General features: G+C 40.8%; 2 protein-coding genes and 1 long non-coding RNA gene across 4 annotated transcripts in view; 2 read left to right on the plus strand and 1 right to left on the minus strand.

Annotated features, from left to right (window-relative positions):
- Positions 1 to 13,567, plus strand: part of ALKBH1 (alkB homolog 1, histone H2A dioxygenase) — a 30,511-nt gene extending 16,944 nt beyond the window's left edge. Inside the window, exon 8 of one of the 2 annotated variants that reach the window (XR_005557712.1) lies at positions 12,893 to 13,567. The gene's annotated coding sequence lies outside the window, so the exon portion shown is untranslated. The remainder of the gene's footprint in view (positions 1 to 12,892) is intronic. The other variant, XR_005557713.1, reaches the window with a different exon arrangement.
- A 3,426-nt stretch (positions 13,568 to 16,993) lies between these two features.
- Positions 16,994 to 18,467, minus strand: LOC120311731. Its single transcript, XR_005557714.1, has 2 exons — positions 18,336 to 18,467; positions 16,994 to 17,368 (listed from the first exon to the last, which is right to left on the minus strand). It is a non-coding gene; the product is annotated as an uncharacterized LOC120311731 (long non-coding RNA).
- Positions 18,468 to 18,481: 14 nt separating this feature from the next.
- The window catches only part of SPTLC2 (serine palmitoyltransferase long chain base subunit 2), a 79,963-nt gene continuing 77,825 nt past the window's right edge, over positions 18,482 to 20,619 (plus strand). The window contains exon 1 of the mRNA XM_039351607.1: positions 18,482 to 18,741. Coding sequence (XP_039207541.1) covers positions 18,616 to 18,741 — 126 coding nt within the window. The 5' untranslated portion in view covers positions 18,482 to 18,615. The remainder of the gene's footprint in view (positions 18,742 to 20,619) is intronic.

Genomic DNA, 20,619 nt, shown 5'->3' on the forward strand with positions numbered 1-20,619 from the left:
TGACCAGGGTGTGAATCGTCCCTGAGGATTTTCCTTACTCTTCTAAGGCAGCAGGCCCTAGTGATGGCGTCTAATGGTATCAGGGGACAGCCCACAATGTTTTGTGCTGTGTTCACCCCCTTCTGTAATGTCTTTCTATCCGCAGCTGTCAAGCCAGCGTACCACACCATAATGCAATATGAAAGGATGCTTTCTATAGTGGACCGGTAAAAGAAGGTCATCAGTCATTGTTCCACTTTGTTCTTTCGCAAGACCCTAAGGAAGTGGAGTCTCTGTTGGGCCTTTCTGGCCACCTGGGTTGTATTGAATTTCCAGGTGAGATCTTTGCTGACTCCTAGGAATTTGAAGAAGGAAACCCCTCCACACAGACCCCCCCTGATGTAAAGTGGGGCCAGTTCCTCTCTTTTCTTCCGGAAGTCTAACAACATCTCCTTTGTCTTGCCGATGTTCAGGTGCAAGTTTTCTAGACACCATGAGGATAGTTTTTGTACCCCCTGTACGCTGTTTCGTCTCCACCTGTAATAAGACTCAATACAGTAGTATTATCTGCGAACTTAATGATCGCAGTGGATGGGTCAGATGATACACAATCGTGTGTAAAGTGAATACAGGTAGGGACTGAGCACACAACCCTGTGGCGAGCCAGTGCAAAGCTTCAGGGAGGTGGATATGACAGACCCGACCCTCACTGTTTGTGGCCAGTCCCCCAAAAAGTCTTTGATCTAGTCACAGATGGAGGGGGGGAAATCCAAGTCGTCAGCTTTTCGATAAGGTTGCTCGGCAGAATAGTATTGAAAGCCGAGCTATAGTCAATGAAAAGCATCCTGATATAGTTTCCAGGTTTCTTCAGATGGCTCGCTACAGAATGTAAGGCAGTAGCTATGGCATTGTCTGTTGACCTATTCCTCCTGTAGGCAAACTAATGTTTGTCAAAGTCCGATGGGAGGCATGTCCTAAGGTGTTGGTGAACCAGGCTTTCAAAGCATTTCATCACTACAGACGTTAATGTGATAGGTCTGTAGTCGTTTAGGCAGTTGCTGTTTTCTTCAGGACTGGGACAATAGTGGCTGCTTTCAAGCATGATGGAACACAGGCCATTTGCAGGGAGATGTTAAAAATCCTTCTCAGGACCCCTGCTAATTGATCGGCACAATTCTTTACCACTATCCCCAGCACCCCGTCTGGGCCTGCAGCTTTGCTGGAATTCACAGCCTTCAATACAGCTTTCACTTGACGTTCATATAGGGTGAGTGGCTGGGACTCAGAAGGCTGGCAGGCAGAAGCTATGAGGTCTGGTCTTTTCACCTCATAGCGAGCGAAGATGCTCAACTCCTCTATCAACAGGGCATTGGCATTGACTGTGTTCCTCGTATTGCCCTTATAGTTAGTTAGGTGTTGCAGTCCCTGCCACACTTGCTTCAGGTTATTATCCACTAGATGATTCTTCACCTTATGTTTATATCGCCATCTTAATGCTTCTTCTAAGGTTTGCCCTGGCCTCTCTATATGTATCCCTGTACCCTGCCTTAAAGGCAGAATCCCGGGCTCTCAGAAGTGTCCATACCTCTGCAGTCATCCAGGGTTTACAATTCCCGTAGACTTTGATGCGCTTTTCTGTTGTCACACTATCTCTTACTACTTTGATGTAAGAGAGTACGGCATCAGTGTATTCATGTAGTCTTGATGTTCAAATACACTCCACTCAGTGGTTTCAAAACAGTCCTGCAGCTGACAGAGAGTACCTTCTGGCCAGATTTTAACCATTTTCGTGACTGGCTGAGTTCTTTTCCTGAGAGGGACATACTTCAGGCACAACAGGAGTGAAAGATAGTTGGATGTACCCAGGTGGAGGAGGGAAATTGCTCTGTATGCCTGTTTCAGATTAGAGTACACACGAACTAAAGTGTTCTTCCCTCTGGTGGAAAATTGCACATACTGCGCAAACGTAGGGAGAACTGTCTTTAGCCATGACAAGAGCACCCGCTGGGTGAGTTTGCTGCTGCCTGGAGATGACATCATATAGCTTAGAAAGCGCCACACTAACATTGGCATCAGGTGGAATATAAACAGCTATAATAATTATCACAGTGATTTCTCTAGGCAGATAGAATGGCCTACATGTGACAGTCATTAGTTCCACATCTGGGGAACATTATGTATAGACTGCTCTGCTGTTAACACCAATCACTTTGTATGTAAATACAGAATCTTCCTCCCTTGCTCTTACTGGAATTGCCATTTCTATCGGAGCGATAAATGACTCGGCTTCTCAGCTCCACTGCCACATCAGGTACAGCTGGGTGTAACTAGGTCTACGTGACAATCATCACACAACTTTCACAAAGAAGCCTGCTTGCTACCATCTGCAGATCTAATTCGTCAATTTTATGGACGAGGGATCTAGCGTTGCTCAAGAAGACACTTGGCAGCGCTAGTCTGTTTTCTGAGTTGAGTCAACAGACTGGCTCTGCAGCCGTGCTTTTGTTTCTACTCCTTTCGCTTTCGTCGGCACCTCCCCGACCCGATGACAATCCATGGAGATCCTGGAAGCCTCACTACGCAATTCGATATGTTGTGGCACTGCTGAAAATTGCTGGTAGTCCCAGATTGACTTGCAATCCCGATGTTTAGCAGCTCTATGCGTCTGTAGGCAAATTTAATCCCTTGCGCTATACTGTGCACACACATCCATACACTCATTATTCCAAACACCACACACCAATACCGGGAGCTCAGGGCCGCTGTGTATGAATGCACTGCCATCTTGAAAGCCAAGTTTCTTTCAGCCTTAAAGTATGTCTGTTCATTTCCGCACACTCTAATATTTTTTTATTAGTTCTTCTGGTGGTATTTCTTCGTTCTTCCAATACTGCAAATATAATTCTTGCCATGTTTATCACATATAGAATCAAATATATACTTTGCTTATCAAATTTTTCTGGCATTATACCCAGTAAAAAAAATCAGGTTTATTGCTTTAACACATGTCCACCACATACGATAAATACCTGGTTTGTGTTTACATTTCCAACATTTCTCTGACATATTTTTAAACATTTTTGCTAATCTTGTTGGTGGCAAATGCCATCTATAAAACATTTTATATAAGTTTTCTTTGTATGAAGCTGACATTGTCAATTTATAGTTTCTTTCCCACAAACTTTGCCACTTTTCTAAATCTATATTATATCCAAAATTCTTTGCCCATACTATCATTGTCTCTTTTTACTTGTTCATCTTCCCTTTTGAAATTTAATAAGAAATTGTACATTTTTAATTAACTTTTCATCAGAAGTTAATATCTGATCAAACATAGTCTGTTCTTTGTAAAATCCATACTGTTTAATATCTTTTTCATATCTGACTTGCATTTGTAAATGTGATCACCATGTTAAATTGATGCCATGATTTTCCATCTCTTGCCTGGATTTTAAGTTCCCTTCAGAATTTAAAATACCTTTGTATGTCCATATTTTATTGAGACTGACTAGATTTGGATGTACGAATGCTTCCATTGTTGAAAGCCATCCTGGAATTTTCAAACGAATTTTACATTTTATTTTTCCCCAAGTTAATAATAATGCTGATGTTTCTTCTGGTGGCATGGGAAGTGCATCTTCCCCTCCCTGCTTTGTCTAAATTGTCCCATGGCGGCAAGTTGTCCTCATATGCAGTTGGCCAGGATGACTTGTTTCACACCCAGTCAGCAAGGACAACTTGACTGCAGTGACCTGGCCTCGGCAAGTTGTCCCATTCTGAATATAATTGGTCACTGGACAATGTCCCTGTTTCAACTCCTGCAGTCACCTATTTGCTGTTTGGGACTTAATGGGATCTTCAAACATATTCTTCAGCTGCACACACAATCCTGCAAAATCATCCAGGAGTGGGCTGATCTGTGTGAGGAATGGAATTGCCCATTGCACCACAAGTCCTGTCTAAAGCCCAACTTGTCCTGATCTGTTTAGAAGTCCTCAGACCGCAAGCTCATAAGATAAGATATAACCTTTATTGTCATTTTTTTTTACTGTGGGCACAACGGCAGATATCAAAAATGAAATTTAGTTGCCCGCTCTCAAAGTGAAACACATACATGACACACATCTAAACATGCTATGTACAACATATGTATAGACCCACGCCCCTACATATACATAACAAATACATATTAAACATAACAAATAAATATTAAATAGCTGACACTGCCTGAGAAATGAGCCATATGTCACTGACAGCCTATAAATTTAATAATAATCAAACCTCATGAGGCACTTTGCTCACTGTATATGACTACATCGACTTCCCTGAATACTAACTCTTGAATGTTGGCTTTTCTGGAGCCATGCTGTACTGACTAGAGCAGTGGTTCTCAACCTGTGGGTTGGGACCCCATTTGGGGTCGAATGACCATTTCACGGGGGTCGCCAAACAAAGCAGTCCACCATTTTTTCCCCCTTTTCCTTAGCTGTGCTACTCCCTTTTATTCTATTGGCTTTTGAAAGCCAATAGAATAGACTCTCTTGAATAGAGTCTAATTCTATTGGCTTTCAAAAGCCAATAGGAATTGTCCAGGCTGTCTCTCCCATTCTGCAAACGGTGCTGCACCAGTTGAGTAGTCTTCGACTTACGACCAGTTGAGTAGTCCTCGACTTACGACTGGTTGGGGGTCGCGGCATTAAAAAGGTTGAGAACCACTGATATCAAGGATTCATTTTGAGAGCAGGATGGGCTCTTTTATTTAAAACATCTTCCATTCTTGGAGCAAAATAATTAAAAATTATCCGGTGATTTTTCTTTTTAAAATGTCCTTTTTTTTCTCCTTGTCTATGAATACTAAAACAGCCCTGTTCCATCAGCATCAGACTATTTAGCCGCATACATAATGCAATCTTTGCAGCTTGCTTTCTTTAGAAGGAGATTGAAGAGAATGACTTTACGAATGGGAACAATGAAGTTGTAGAAGAAGCACTCAATAAGAAAATTAATCAGTGACTATCTCTGTTGCCCAAAAGGTAAATATATTGAAACAAATAAGGACAACAGTCTTTTGTGCCCATCTATTTTAGTATCCTGGCTTCCTTATCTAGCTTTTAATGCAGTTTTAATTGCCAGAGTGCAGTGCTGTATCCTACAGGTATTTTGTCATACTTTTCCCATGAATAAGCTTACTCTATTTTAAATTAAAGATCTATATCTAACTTGAAGAACAGTTTTCATCACCACATCCTTCTTTATCCTTTCCTCACCTCACCTTATTTTGCTGTATTGCTTAAGCTTCTTTGTGCAAAACTCCCACCCTTTTCTTCGTTCTCTATTTAGCTATGCTATTTACTTGTTCTTTGCGGAAAAGGGGGCATCTGCTCACATTTTCTGCCTGAGATGGTCCCATAGGGTTGTATAAACCCTGCTTACTGTGGTCTTCGTACTAAACTATGATTTAGTTCGCGGGTATGAAAAGGGTGACCTACTAACACTTTTAGTGAGCAGATCCTCAATTTTCAACGATTTCAAGAGTAGAATTTTAAGAAACAGAATGGGCATTTTACGACTTAGTAACACTTCACATCCCCATTTGATCCCACCTCCCCATACACCAAAAGAATTTAATCCCTTTTTGTGTCCCATTCCTTTTGGAGGGCAACTCTTGAGCCAACAGAAAAGTACAGCATGCCTGTCTTAGTGTAATTATGTTTGCATCTAGGACCTCTTTCTAAGCAGATATGTCCAGGAATGCACTCAAAACGTTCTTCCTATAAAAATGTACTTAAGATACTATGTAATATTTCTAAGCAGAAAAGGATACCTTATAGGAAGTCTGTTTTAAAAGAAACTTCCATCAATCAGTTAATCCCAGGAGAGTTAAAAATGCAGTTTGGCCTGGCATTGTTAATCCGTATGATGGGGATTACTATAGTAAACACTTTACTGTGATCAATCTAGTCTGGGTAATAGCAGTTTTTCCATATAATTCAGACTTTGGGGGGGGGATTGTTCTTGTGGGACATAATAAGGATGTTTTAGTTGATAGCACTATTGAATCCCCATTCATTGTTGTACCTTCTGTTATTGCATATTGATCACATTGTTGTAAATTCTGTTATTATTTATTTCATAAAATAATCTGCAGTTTTGCAAAGCAGTGTGGTTTTGCATTTTAAAGACAATTGGGTAACAGTTCTGGGTCAGGTATTCATGTATGGAAAAACTGGCTGCTTTGAGATTTTCAGTGAGTGCAATGGTGAACTGACATCCTGCTGGCAGTGGGATCTCAATTATGAGGAAAATCATCATGCCTCCTGGGACCAATAAATTAGGAATACCAATCTAACATTGGTTATTGATCTTTTTGAACATTGTTCTTGGAGAAGACTCCTGAGAATACTTGATAGCCAAGAAAACAAACAGAATGAATCATCAAACAAATCAAGCCAGAGCTTTCACTGAAATCACCAATGTCCAGGTTCAAATTATCCTATTTTGGACAAATTATGGTAAAACCAAACTCTCTGGAAAAGGCTCTAATACTGGGAAAAGTGGAAGTAAAGAGAAGAAAAGGATGGCCATCATCAAGGTGGATGGACTCAGCTAAAATTACAATGAGTGCATTGTTGGGAGCATTGAAAGACCATTAGATGGTTAACACCAGAGGGGATTATCGTGACCTGGCAGGAGAAGAGATTCAGATTGGACACAGTGGAGAAAGCTGAAGACTTCTATAGACAATACTGTGTCTTAGAGGAAGATTTGGGAGATCATGGATCATGTTATGGCCAGAAGAGGAGACGCTGAACAAATGATGGATAAGAGAGAGAAAGAGCAAGTTACAGAGGAAGCAAAAGGGGGAGGAGGACAAGATAGACTAGGAGAGCAGGAGAGAAGTCTTGAGGAGATGAAGGAAATAAGAATCACTAGAAGTACCAAGGCACGACAGAAACAAGACAATGGGAGAGGAGTATAGGATATGGTCAATGAATATTAGGGGTCTGAACTCACTAGTAAAGCGCCGGAAAGTCTTTAGTAAACTTACTAAATTAAATACGGATGTTACTACATTACAAGAGGTTCACATAAAAAACGATCAAAAATATTTATTAGAACAACCTAAATTAGGAAAGTTATATGCCTCATTAGATGAGAGAGAAAAAAGAGGAATTGCTTTGTACGTTAAACAGGAGATAGGTTCCAAACAAATTTATAAGGATAAAGAGGGAAGGATTTTGATAGTGGAGGCTAAACTAAACAAAAAAATATATAATAATTGTTGTAATTTACGCGACAAATGGAGCCCAAGTATCTTTCTTTAAAAATCTGCATAGTAAGCTTAGTGCCATAGAGCAGTGTTTCTCAACCTTGACAATTTTAAGGCATGTGGACTTCAACTCCCAGAATTCCACAGCCAGCAATGCTGACTGTGGAATTCTGGGAGTTGAAGTCCACATGCCTTAAAATTGTCAAGGTTGAGAAACACTGCCATAGAGGGAGATGGGTTTTGCGTGATTGGGGATTTTAATGGGATAGTAGATAGAATAAAAGATCATAAAAGCAACGAGGTAAGGTGTAATATAGATAATGGTTGCTTATAGGGGTGCGGCCTGGGCACTCCCCTTATGCTGCGTTCATGGGTTTGATAGGGATGAGAGGTGAGAAAGTGTAGAGAGGAAGTAGGGCAGTGAGAGGAGAGGGGGAGGGGAAGAGAGTAGGATGGGAGGTGAGAAAGAGGAGGGAAGTAGGGAATGTTTTAAGAGAGGGTGGACGCGGCCTGGGGGGAGTGCGCAGGTCGTAATAATGTTTATTTTATCTTAAAATTGTATTGTATACTGTTTTTTTTATAATGTTTATATGGAAAAAATAAAAAACTTTCATTGAAAAAAAAAAGCAACGAGGTAAGGAAAGGGAATAAAAAAATACTTCCCCAAACTTTTTTTGAGATGTGCACAGACCTTAATTTGCAAGATGTTTGGAGGGAAAGAAACAAAGATAAAAGGGAATATACATATTACTCTAATAGACATAGATTGTGGACCAGGATTAGATTTGGTAATTCAAGGAATTAACATAGAACCTAGTCTCTGGGCAGATCACAACCCCATAAGTTTTTGCTGGAAAGGGCAAAGGAGTAGACCAAAATGGACTCTTCAAAGAGTGATCCTAAGAGAAAAAGAGTTTAAGGAAAAGATGGAGAAAGAAATGCACCTTTTCTTCCAAGCAAACAAAAATGGGGATACATCTCTGCAGGATATCTGGCACACAGCCAAAGCATATATGAGGGGAGTTGCAATCTCATATATGGCTAAGAGAAATAAGGAAAGACCAGGTTAGGGATATATTGTCATGGAGAAAATCTATCTGTGTGGTTATTAGCAGTCAAAAGTGATTTGATGGCATAAAATCCATTGATCAATCATCAATCAATCAAAACAGGACCTAAGACAGTGGTTCTCAACCTTCCTAATGCCGCGACCCCTGCGGGCAGGGGCAGGAGGGGCGGGGTTTGCTCACTCTCATTCCCTCTCTTTCTCTCTCACTTTTTCTTTTTCTCTCTGGTGCGCGCACTCCGCCTTCTCTCCTGCGGCTGGAGCGCACGCCGGGCAGGCCGAGGGCGCACGCAGGCTGTTGCCCAGCAACCACCTCAGCCCGGGAGCGCTGCATATGCTGGCAAGGCGCCGCCGGCTGTGATTTCATCATGCGGAGGGCCGTGCCTCCCCCTCAGCCTGCCCGCCCGCACTTGGCCGTGCCGCTCCATGCCGTGGCACTTCTGCGTCATGATCAGCCGTCTCAGCAGGAGCCGCAGCGCCCGCCTCACTGCCCTTCTGCCCTGCACCTCGTTCCATGCAGCCCACCCCTCCTCCTCCTCCGCCAGCACCCGGCCTGGCCTGACCCCGCCCTTGGCGCCAGCATGCACGGACCCGCCGCCTGAAGACGGATAGAGGAGCGGTGTCTCAGTTCCTAACACCATCGGAAATATGTGTTTTCCGATGGTCTTAGGTGACCCCTGTGAAAGGCTCATTCGACCCCCAAAGGGGTCGCAACCCACAGGTTGAGAACCACTGACCTAAGAGGAAGTGCTCCTAAAGTCTTTAATGGAAAGTTACAATCTATGAAAGTTAAGGATTAGTTAAGTCCATCTAACTACAGAAAGGAGCTGTGGGATATCCTTCCTCTCTAGCACAAATAAAGTTCTATATCAGAGTCTGTATTCAGATCACTTTATTTTAGGTATGCTAATTTATCTGATTTTCAGTTATCATATTTATACTGTATTTTGCAATTGTATCAAGGAATTTGCCTGATTTTTTATCAAAAATTTACTGCCTTTTATACTAATTATATTCTTAACTAATTATATTCTTAAGTTTACCATTAGATTTTTGGGTCTTCCCACAGTATTCTATGGAAGATGAAGTTAGCAGCGCTAATTGCATTTTTATCAGTGTCAAAAGTACCTTTTCCTTCTCCTTGATAAAATGTATTTTATATCACAAGATAAAGGAATTTGTTTTTATCTCTTGAAAAGAACACAGTACAGCCTGAAAGCTGCAGATACTTCTCTGCTGGCAGCCAGGCCTGCCTACCTGGTCCCCTCTTATAATATGTGAACAGTGTTTTTGTCTCTCTTAGAGATTGTTGTTAGGTGCTCCAGGTCATGTTTATGGGAGGCTTGCCTTATAAATGATATTTTGCTGTTTATAATGCAATTCTTTCATCCCATGGTTGTTCCTGGTATAACAACCAAGAACATTATAGCCAATGGAAACATTCAAATGTGAAAATTGCTACTACTATTAACAGAAATTGCTCAGAAGTACTCTGTGAATAAAATCTATCAAAAAACTATAAACCTAATCTCATTAGGTAACCTGAACAGATTATTAAAGGTAGCTAGATGGAATGATATATTACAATTGAGAAAAAGGCAAACCTAGATAAAAAGTAGGCCTCAAAGCAAAGTAGCAACATATTGGGAACAGCTGCTACTCTTACTACTCCCAATGGCTTACAGGTAATTCACATCCTGGCCAGGGCCTCCATTCTGATAGTGTTCTGCATTCTGCACCTGAACAAAAGAAGATAGCATAAAAGAATGGCCTTCCAGATACAGTAGTGGCATAGTGTGGCAGATGTAGCAACAAGCAAATCTGGGCAGTAGGGATCTCTGGTAGCAGCAGGTAGGCAGGCAGCCAAAAGGACAAAGATGGGGAGAGAGAGATGGATGGGGAGCGGGGTTGAAGTGAAGGCAGTCCCTTACCTTTTTCCAAGAATGGCTTGGATCTGGGTACATCCTTGCCTAAAGACTGCATAGGATTCACTCAACAACAGAACTGGGATTGCTGCAACAGCCATCACTAAGCAGAGTGGTCACATGATGTTTCACTTAATGACTACATTGCTTAGTGATGAGTTTCCAACTGCTTCTGGGTCAAAGTAAAGTCTTATGAAGCCTTTAAATGAGTCACAAATGTTGGGGCAAAGTTTTTTATGTTGGTTGTGCATGATGTATGTGATAAAAAAAATCTATGTCCTTGCTTAATCATTATTGGTACATAAAGATTCAGCAAACACATGTAGAAACCAGCCATATACTTGACAGTGAAGATACTGGTTAATAGCTTCTACATTTTAGGATTGACATCAACATAACCATACACTGTATACCAAAGACTACTACATGGTAGACTTGAAGGTCTTGGAAAAGATATTCAGATGCCATGATGTGTATAATCAGAATCATACAGACAATGGTTTTCCCTCTGAAATGTTTCAGATGCAAAAGTTGGTCTTTGAAGAGGCAAGATAGAAAGAATATTGTCACACTTGAACTTGGGTGTTGGAGGAGATGCCTTAGAATACCATGGTTCACCAAGAAAACAATTGGACCATCAAACAAATCAGCTCAGAGTTCTCATTCGAGGCACAGGTTTCCAGGCTTATATCATTCTGCTTTGGATACATTATGATCTCATGTTGGGAAAGGTGGAAGGAAAGAGAAGAGTATGATCAGCAGCAAAGTGTATGGACTTAGTCACAGTGATAATGAACACACTATTGGAGGACTTTAAGCTCCAGGAGAAAATTTAGCTATGGGATCACTAAGATTCAATATCAACTTGATAGAAATATAATCAATAGGTCTCCAGGGAAAAAATAGTTAAGATATCCTGTTTAGTCATAAATCTAATCCAAGATCAAATACATTCAATGTTTCTATTCAATAGTCCAGGGCTATCCATCAATATCCAGGTGAGATAAAAGAAAGCATGTGACTCAAATTCAAATTTCATGCATCAGCAAACAAAATTTGCAAAAAGTATTCTGTGATGCTTATGCAATTGTTCAAACAAATCTGGGCTACTTCTTAAAGTCCTTTCTACCTTACTGTAGCTGGCTCTTAACTCTGGTCTTTCCTCAGATTAAGTCCACTGTGTGATAGTTTTAATGTACAAGCACTCCTTCAGAATTCTGCCTTCCCTTGTTCTCTCTTTAAATACTGACTTATTTGTGGCCTGAGAGAAGGCAGCTCAGGGTTTACTGAATTTTGGATAATCATGAACAGAGGAATCTGGTAGCTGTCCCTTTGCTGAAATCTGGCACAACTTCTTGATTTTTTTTCCTCAAGGGAAGAAATGCATGTGACAGATGACATTGCCATGAAAATGGCGAATGCCTGTGTTGTTTTCATCCTCTCTTTTTAAGCTCTCTTCCCAGCCAGCATCGCAACATTGGCTACAAAAGCTACGCTGAGGACTAGTTAGTGTGACGACTGTGTGTTTATATGTGGAAGTAAAGCACCTGAAAGAGATAATTTTTTTTAACAGTACTCACAAGAAGTGCTAATAGTAGCAGTAACAGTGGGAAGAATGAAATAATACCTTTTGTGTGTATAAATATATATTGTTTAAGAGTTTGTGTTGTGTTAGCTCTTTTGTGTTTTCAGCCCAGTGAAGTGGGTATACTTAAAAGAATCCATGACAAAGTGGTTGGAGCAGTGGCATATCCAAATAAAAGTGGGATATCCCAAAAAAGGGGGGGTATAAAATACAGGATGGCAACTATACAAGTGGAGGTGGCTTAAATGCTCCATTGGGGTGGGGTGGTAGGGAACTTAGCTACAAAAGGAAAGTTTGGCTCTTGCAACAGACTTGGAAAAGATAGAAGGGACAGATTCTCTTTTAGAAGAGACTACTACTGCCTGTAGTTAAACCAAAGAAGACGAACCAGAAATGGGGCTAAGCTCAGATACCTGGGCCATTACCATTGCAGAAATGTTAAAGCAACAAGAGGAAAGGTTGCTTAAAAAAGAAGAGTGACTTAGGAGAAGCAGGATGATACATAAGTAAGACTCCCAGGATTATATTTCCCTTGATATCGGGGGAAAAAAGCCTTGGGAAAGGAGTTTTTAGATGATGTAATGTTCTGGGATAATGAACCACATCATTGCATGAACCACACCTTGCATGATGAACCACATCTTTTCTAAAGACGAAAGTTCTTTGGGAGTGTGGGGAAAAATGCATGCGCCGTGCTTTCCTCCCCACAAACCTCATACCCTTTGTCCCAGTGAAGCAGCCAGTAGGTCATACCCTTTTGACTTAATGCCTCACCTACCTAAACAGTTAATATGCTTAAGTTCCTTCCTATCTCTTTCTGTCTTTGTCAGTTCTTTCTCCTTTTGATCTACCTGTATTTGTTCTTACCTGGTCTTTGACCATGTAATGTGTTACTAGAAAATAGTTGCTTACATGAAGACATTTTCCAATGAAGAAACCTTTGTCAGCATCTAATGGTTAAGCTGGTGTATGTAACAAGTATATAAGAAGCAATAAACTAGAGTTTGTCAAGCTGTGTCCTGCAGCTTCAAACCTCTGCTCAAGACATGCCTGTGTCTTTTTCTTAGCGTCTTACATCTGGCCCCTGAACAGGGACAGCCCCCATGGAGCAACTGGAACAGCCCCCCCTTCCGAGGGAGCAACAGCCAACATACTTACCAGCATCTGGAATAGACCTCTAAGTGCACTTTCGTCCTGTGGGATCCATCAGTGGTAAGTAAGGGTTGCAATCTATCTCAGCACTAGCGGAAACATGTACAGGAACTCAGATTCCTGTTACACAAATCAGGCATGAAAGCGTCTGAGGCAGACATAAGGAAGCTGGTGGGTGAGGTAGGAAAACATTCCCCTTGATATCCTAAGCGCTGGACGCTTGGGTTACGAGATTGGGAAAAGATAGGGCATACTTTACATCTTGAATCTCGGGCTCCAGTACAGGTATTACATCAATGGCATTAGTGCCATCAAGCAGTGGAAAAATTTGGCTCAGATGCTTCAGCAGGGCAACAATTAACTACAAGCCCCGCACCTGATTAGGATCAAGTAAAAACTGCCTCCGAAAGCATCTTTAATTGGATTTATAGCTCCTTCTGAAGAGGCTAATTCTTTTGCCTCCTTATGGCCATCATACATCCCCGTAAGGAAAATATTAGAGGAACAATCTTGAAGTAGAAAAAATATATATGGGGAATTGTCAAGAGGAATTTAAAGAAACAAATTAAATCAAAATGTACTCCTCTGCAATGTGTTTTGAACAATTGGGATGTTTTGAAACTTCAAGTAGCTGTTAAATTTAACCCTGTCAGACAATATCTGATAGTGCTTTGTGTTGATGTGTAGAAGTATAAATAATATTTAACAAGACAACATTGAAAAACTTTGTAAACCTCCGGTTGGCTAGTTTATCTGATAACAACTAAAGCCACGGAAGAAAAAGAAAAGAAAATTCAAAGAACTGAAAGCAAGTTTTTTCTTCTTCCCTTTTTCCCCTTTTAATTTGGCTCTATTCAATTCCCCTTTGTCAGAGGTGAGGAGAGGAGGCTGCTACTTTTCCCTCATCCTTTACACCTTCAATATTCCTTTTAGTCTTTCCCCAATGTCTTTTGAAGTTGCTGGGATAAATTGGAAGAAACCATAAATGTTCCCCTCCTTTTTAATTAAAAGGGGAGGCCTGTGTTAGCCCTCAAACCCCACCTCCCACCCACTCCCTTCCAGGCTGTGAAAGAAATAGTAAACTGCAGATTTTATTGTTGTGAAAATAAATTGAAAACCAATAGTAAGTGTTTGCATGAGAAGAGTCCCATGGAGAATGTGTGAGAGAATTTATGGAAAATGCATGTGAAGGAGAGAAAACTATTTTTTAGTGGTGAGAAGTTTGTAACAAAATTTTTTCCTGTCTCTTTTGTTTTTCAATTCGCTATGTTGCTTTAAGAGCAAGAGAGACAGAAAGAAGAGGAGAGGGGGACTGTTCGTTTTAAACTTTTTTTTCCTCTCTGCTTAGAATTCCGGTTTGCAAATGAAGATGAAATTTAATGCCCACTCTTGCAGTTTCAGATTACAAAATTTTTACTTGAAAGAAAAGACAGTAATTGTTGGATAATTTTTTGGGGGAAAAAGTGTTGAGTTTAAATTGTTTAGTTAGACTTATATATCCATCAACCAAAAGAAATGACTCTGAATTGTTTTGCTTAGATTTGTAAATGTTTAACATACTTAATAGAAATTTGTTTCCATCTGAATGGTATTTGATTAACTTGGAATTTGACTTATTGACTAAAGGAAAACAACCTGGAGATCTCATTGTAGTTCCACTTTCAGTGTTTACCACAGTTGAGCAAATTAAGTACTTGAGTACTCAATTTGTGGACAGAATTCCACATAAAAATTGTCACTTAACACTTTTCATATTTCTTACTAGTAAGCTACTATCAGGAGTATTATCTGTGTTAGAAGCACAAAAAGTATATTGTATTGAATGGCTTTACTTATCCCATCCCAAAATATTTTATCTTTTATCCAGGCTGTTGCTGAAATAATAACCTTAGGACACAATCGTGCTTGTCCTTGAAATGGAACTGATTTAATTAATATTGTTCTTCCTATCCCAAAATTTGATTTTCAATTTTATTATCAGAATAACTTATCTCTTCAGTGCTCTTTAACTGACTATATAGGCTGTATTTCATATCATCTGCCTACACTACAGTGCAATCCTCACCACAATGCTCAGAATTATCTGCTGCTATTTTAGCTTTCCACATCTTTTCTCAACAGACTTTTAACTTAATCTCTGACTCTCATTATGTGTGCCAACTTATTTTTAATTTTCCAGGTGCTTACATCATGCCCAGGATCAACACCAATCTTATGGCTTTGTTTTTAACTTTACAGCAGCTATCCTTTGTTTCTTACATACGCATCGGTCCTTTAAGGACTGCCTTCACAAACAAATAAAAAAGGGGGATCAAGGGTACCTAATTTGGCATGGATAACTCATCAAGTCAATAAAGTCCTAATAATTCTAAATCAGCTAAATATTTCTTTTCAAAAAACTACTGCCTACCAGCGTCACTTTCAGAAGAAAGCTGTGTTCCCTAATCCATTGGTATGTTATCGGCAATTGCCTGATAAAACAGCTATGCTGCTGTGCTTGCGCCTAAAGGCCCTCTCTGGATTCCATCCCAGTGTGTATGACCAGCCAAAGATGTCATGGCATCAAGTCCAGAACCCAATACTGGAAATGAAGCAGGTGACTCTTCAGACAGCACAACGTCCCTTTCGCTCTCGCCATCGCAGTTGACCAACGACCTGGGGCGATGTGAAGAACCTAACATCCAAAGCGCAGGAAGTTCTGCGGCAACAGGGAAAAGAACTTACACCAGAGAATTTATGCACTGCCATATTTGTGGTTTTCACTGCAAATTCCTTAGTCATTCTTTGCCTCACTTTCCTTCTTAATTGCTGTGTGGGGGCTCAAGCTCTCCCACCTCATCCTTTAGAATCACGGATAAAATATAATATTTGGGTGCAATTAGCTAATGTCACACAAGTGACAGACTTTTGTATTTCTGAATCATATGGTATAGAAAATCTACTCTCTGTCTTATACCTTTGTGTGTTCCAGCTTCAGTTTTAAAAAAAATTATACTGGTTTAAGCAATTTTCTATCAGACAATGAATTTCATTATGCAATTATGTCAAACTGGGGTCCTATCTCTTATATGTTACCCTTTGATGCTATTGTTCTGCATACACCAATTGTAGCTGTTCCTACAAATCTTACTTGTGCAAAAATTGTCAATTGTACTACTTCACCTAAAAAATCTCATTGTATACATGTCAGTCAAAGAATTTTAAATTGTACCTCCTTTCAAGAGGTATCCTTTAATTATGCACATATATGGTTATTCAATGTCTTTTTTTTCCTTTGCTTTCAATTTTCCATACTAAACTACCATTAACTTACCTCAGGAACAAGTTATGTTTTGTATAAACAAATGCAAAGTTATATGTCCCCTGACTAAGACCCACTAACTACTCCAGCTTAGGATAATGTCCTCACTAATAAAATAGAGAAGAGTGAGATGTGGGAAAAAATGCACACGCAGCAAACTGCCGTGCTTTCCCCCCCACAAACCTCATAACTTTTTGATACCCTTTGTCCCAGTGAAGCAGCCAGAAGGTCATACCCTTTTGACTTAATGCCTCATCTACCTAAACAAATAATATGCTTAAGTTCCTTCCTATCTCTTCCTGTCTTTGTCAGTTCTTTCTCCTTTTGATCTACCTGTATTCTTACCTGGTCTTTGACCATGTAACGTGTTACTAGAAAATAGTTGCTTACATGAAGACATTTTCCAATGAAGAAACCTTTGTCAGCATCTAATGGTTAAGCTGGTGTATGTAACAAGTATATAAGAAGCAATAAACTCAGAGTTTGTCAAGCTGTGTCCTGCAGCTTCAAACCTCTGCTCAAGACATGCCTGTGTCTTTTTCTTAGCGTCTTACATGGAAGGAACAAAATATTTGGGGCAATTTTGTCATTAGTAGCAAAAATATAGGTTGGTTACAGGCATATAAATTCCATGGTAATTTACCTGGGGCAAAACCTGTGGCTGTCATAGCTCATCTAGATAAAGTATTGCACAATGTGGGGAGGAGACCATAGCTGTGGTAGCAATGTCCAACTGCCAGATTTATTTGGCTATTTTCCACAACTGTGACTTGCTCCTTTTTACTTCTCAGCAAGACCTTATATTTCCATTAAAAAAAAATCCATGTAGGGAAGTTACGTCTGTTGATCTGATGTACTTTGAGTTATTTGGTCTTGGCACCAACACATTTTCAGTCAAACGAAATCTTAGAATCAAGCTAGGTTCTGTGGTTTTATCAGAACTTGGCCCACCAAATACTCCTGAATTTTACTTTGTTGAAGGAAAAGTCTTCATCATGGTTCAGTCCAAGCTGGGAATAAACAACATGGCAACTGCTTTAGAAAGAAGGTTGCAGTTTACTGAAGAGGCGAGCCAGACAGGAAGATGGCTCTGGAAGAAAAGGGAGTGAGCACATGTAAGGAGTGGATTTTTAGTACCTTCTGGAGCCTTTTGTTTGGAGTTGTTCCTGTGGCATAAACTTTGACCTGAGTCTGAACGTGCCTTTCTGGTATTCTGATGGTGGTGGATTAATCCTATTATGTCCCAAAGATCATATCCTGCTTCCCTGGGGCTGTGGCTGATGACTCCTAGATTTTTGGTGTGAGGGATTGTTGATTCTAGGGATCTTTCTTCCTAATCCCAGTTTCCTGACTCGTCTTTTTGACAAGATTATCACATCTGCATTTCTGCAGACTTGGTTTCTGTTTGGAAAAGAGATTTTTTGGGGGGGGGGTTGATTTCTGCCTTTAAAATCCTTTAGGGAAATATTTCCAAGAATATTTCTTTCTCTGGGGAGGGGGCTGACTTCCCACAACTGATATTTGTTTTCATCTATTTCTCAGGCCAGGAGACAGGTTGAGCCATACTGATGGTGTTAAAGCAAAATATCCCTCCCATATTCTAACAGTATCCAAAGGAAGCTTCAAACAAGCTACATTTAAGAATTGATCGCCTATTATTTTAGAGCATTAGAGTGTCTCAAACTTGGCGACTTTAAAATGGATGTACTTCAACTGCCAAAATTCCCCATCCAGCCTGCTAAGTCGCCAAGTTTGAAAAAAAGTATTTTAGGGGGAACGAGAAGTGGAGAGTAACAAGAAAAAAGTTCGCCATTGGCCAGGACGGCAAATTTCATGCGGCTACAGTTTCCGCCGTTCAAGGACAAGCGGAGAACACAGGGCTTCTAAAGCGGTGGTCTTCCTTCCTCTCGTAGACGGAACAAGTCCGCCGTCCGTCCACACTCCGCTTTTCTTCACAGGACAAACCCACCCTCCCTCTCGTGGGATCCGCACCTAACGATTGGACCAGTTATTTCCCCCGCCCCTAAACACACTTTCCCTCTCGTGATTGGTCTCACCGAAACTTGGAACATCATCATCCTTATCATCCTCCGCTTCCGCCTCTGGGTCTTGCTTGCCGTTCAGCAGCGAATAAAGCCGCTCCCCCCTCCTCCGCGAGCGCCTTCTCCTCACGGGCGAGGCCAGCGCGGCTTAGGGCCAAGGGCGCGCCGTCCCCGCCTCAGAGTGACGCTCTGGCCTATGATTGGCGAAGGTTCCCGGCTGGGTTTCCGGTGCGATAAAGCAGCCCTGGGACGGGCGGTGGTTGGTGTCTAGGTTGTTCCTGTCCGAGCCGGCAAGATGAAGCGCAGCGCCAAGAAGGGAGGCGGACAACCTCGTGCCAACGGCTGCAGCCTCCCAGCGAATGGTTGCGGTCGGAAAAACGGTTACGTGCGAGGTTTCGCGGGGCCCGAGTCTCACGGCCAGGTAAGGCGGTGGTCGGAGCATCTGTCTCTGCACGAAGACGCGCCCGCCAGGATGCCTCTTGGGGTGGCGGAGGCCTGGTCGGTGCTCGCTCCCAGTCAAGAGGCCTCGGGCCGGGCCGGGCTATGCTTTGCTGGAATCTCTTGCTGTCGGTCACGCGGCGGAGCGAGGAAAGGATGGCCTTGAGCGGTCGGCTTCCTCCGTGGCTGTTTTCTGCCCTCGTTTCCTGGTGCGTCGAGACGACCCTGTCAGAGGAAAAAGTTTCCCTTCCCGTTTCCCCCCCCCCTAATTGGCTCTATCTAGGTATACATGGCACACTGAATCACACAGGCTGCCATAGTTTGTGTTTCTGGGGGTTGTGCAAACAATATTGCCTTTTCTAAGGCTAACGCAGTGTATGTCATGGGTATGCTGGGAATGTGAGTGTAGATGTTCAACTAGCAAAATGTTGAATCTCTAGTATTGAATCTACAGCTTATTTCTAGAACACCTGCTAAAGTATACACTATACTTTATTGTAAGCAGTAAATTTGTAAGCAGTAAATCACTGCCTTGATTTATAGCTAGCATGTCATTATTTTCTCCCATAATCCTGTGAACATTTTGTAACTTGTACAAATGGATCATATTCTTCTGTGCAAATTTATTGATGCAGCTGTAATCTTGTATTATATTGTAATGAGGCTTATTTGTGATTAATGATTTTAAGTTATATTTTCACAAGATACTTATGTCTTTTCATAGTAGAGTCCAATACTTAATGGCTGCAGAAAGCTACTTTCAGGAGTTTTCAGTTATGTTTAAATATGAGTGTCACAAAGAACTTTGTTAAAGACATCTGCAACAGAAAAAATATGCTAAATTTGAGCTATAATTTTAATCACTGCTGTTCAGTGGATGATTCTTCCCCACTTCTTTAATTTTTTATACACAAACAGAAGTTACAAACAAGTTGGAGAGATTTACTTAAGTAACATAGTTAAAAACAGTGTGCACTTAAAAATTCTTTTGTCAGTTACCATGTTCGTTTTGTTGATAGTCTTAGCTTTTGAATTTATTAAAGGAAAAGTAATATTCTATCCTGTTATTCTTTTCCTCATTGTTAATTTCATTTAGTCTGCCCAAATGTTAAAGCTCAGAAATCCAGTTTGCTCAAAATCCAAGATTGTAAATGTAAATGTTAATCAAAATCATACCCTGAAATGAAATCAAACAATATTTTCCTCCTCTCTATTTTTAATTGGGAAAGCCTGCTAACAAAACTAGCAAAAAGTATTGTCCCCAGTCAAATGGAAGTTCTCATGCAGACTAATTCATAAAGCTTTCTAGATTTCTACAGAGTTGAAACTTCCACACTCCTGCAACAAATAATACATTTAAAAGTTTCAGCCTGGTTGGGCTTTTTTTTTTTTCAGATTAGACACCATAGCCTCTTTGGCAAGTCACAATCATAGTTGATTTAGGATAGAAAGTGTTAGAAAATTTGCAGATAACACAAAAATATCTTCTTAGGGAACCAATCAATATCAATATACAGCTTGACAGATCTAAACAATCAATCCATGAACTGCATTGCCTCCCAGTAAGCTTCCAGGTGCAATTCAAGGTGCTGGTTACCACATAAAGTGTTTCATAGTATGAGGCCAGGGCCACCTTTCTTCAGTTGTTTTTGCCCAGCCCAGTATATCTGAAAGGGTGGGCATATTCCAGCTCCCATCTATTAAACAATGCTGTCTGGCAGACCCAGGAAGTGGGCCTTTTTTGTTGTAATGCCTGCCTTGTAGAATATAGCACTATAGCAATAGCACTATATACACTCCATAGTGCTTTATAGCACTCTCTGAGCAGTTTACAAATGTCAGCATATTGCCCCCAACAATC

This window comes from Crotalus tigris, unplaced genomic scaffold, assembly GCF_016545835.1.
Source record: "Crotalus tigris isolate CLP2741 ecotype Arizona unplaced genomic scaffold, ASM1654583v1 scf7180000018371.15429387391:27106975, whole genome shotgun sequence".
Taxonomy (NCBI): Eukaryota; Metazoa; Chordata; class Lepidosauria; order Squamata; family Viperidae; genus Crotalus; species Crotalus tigris.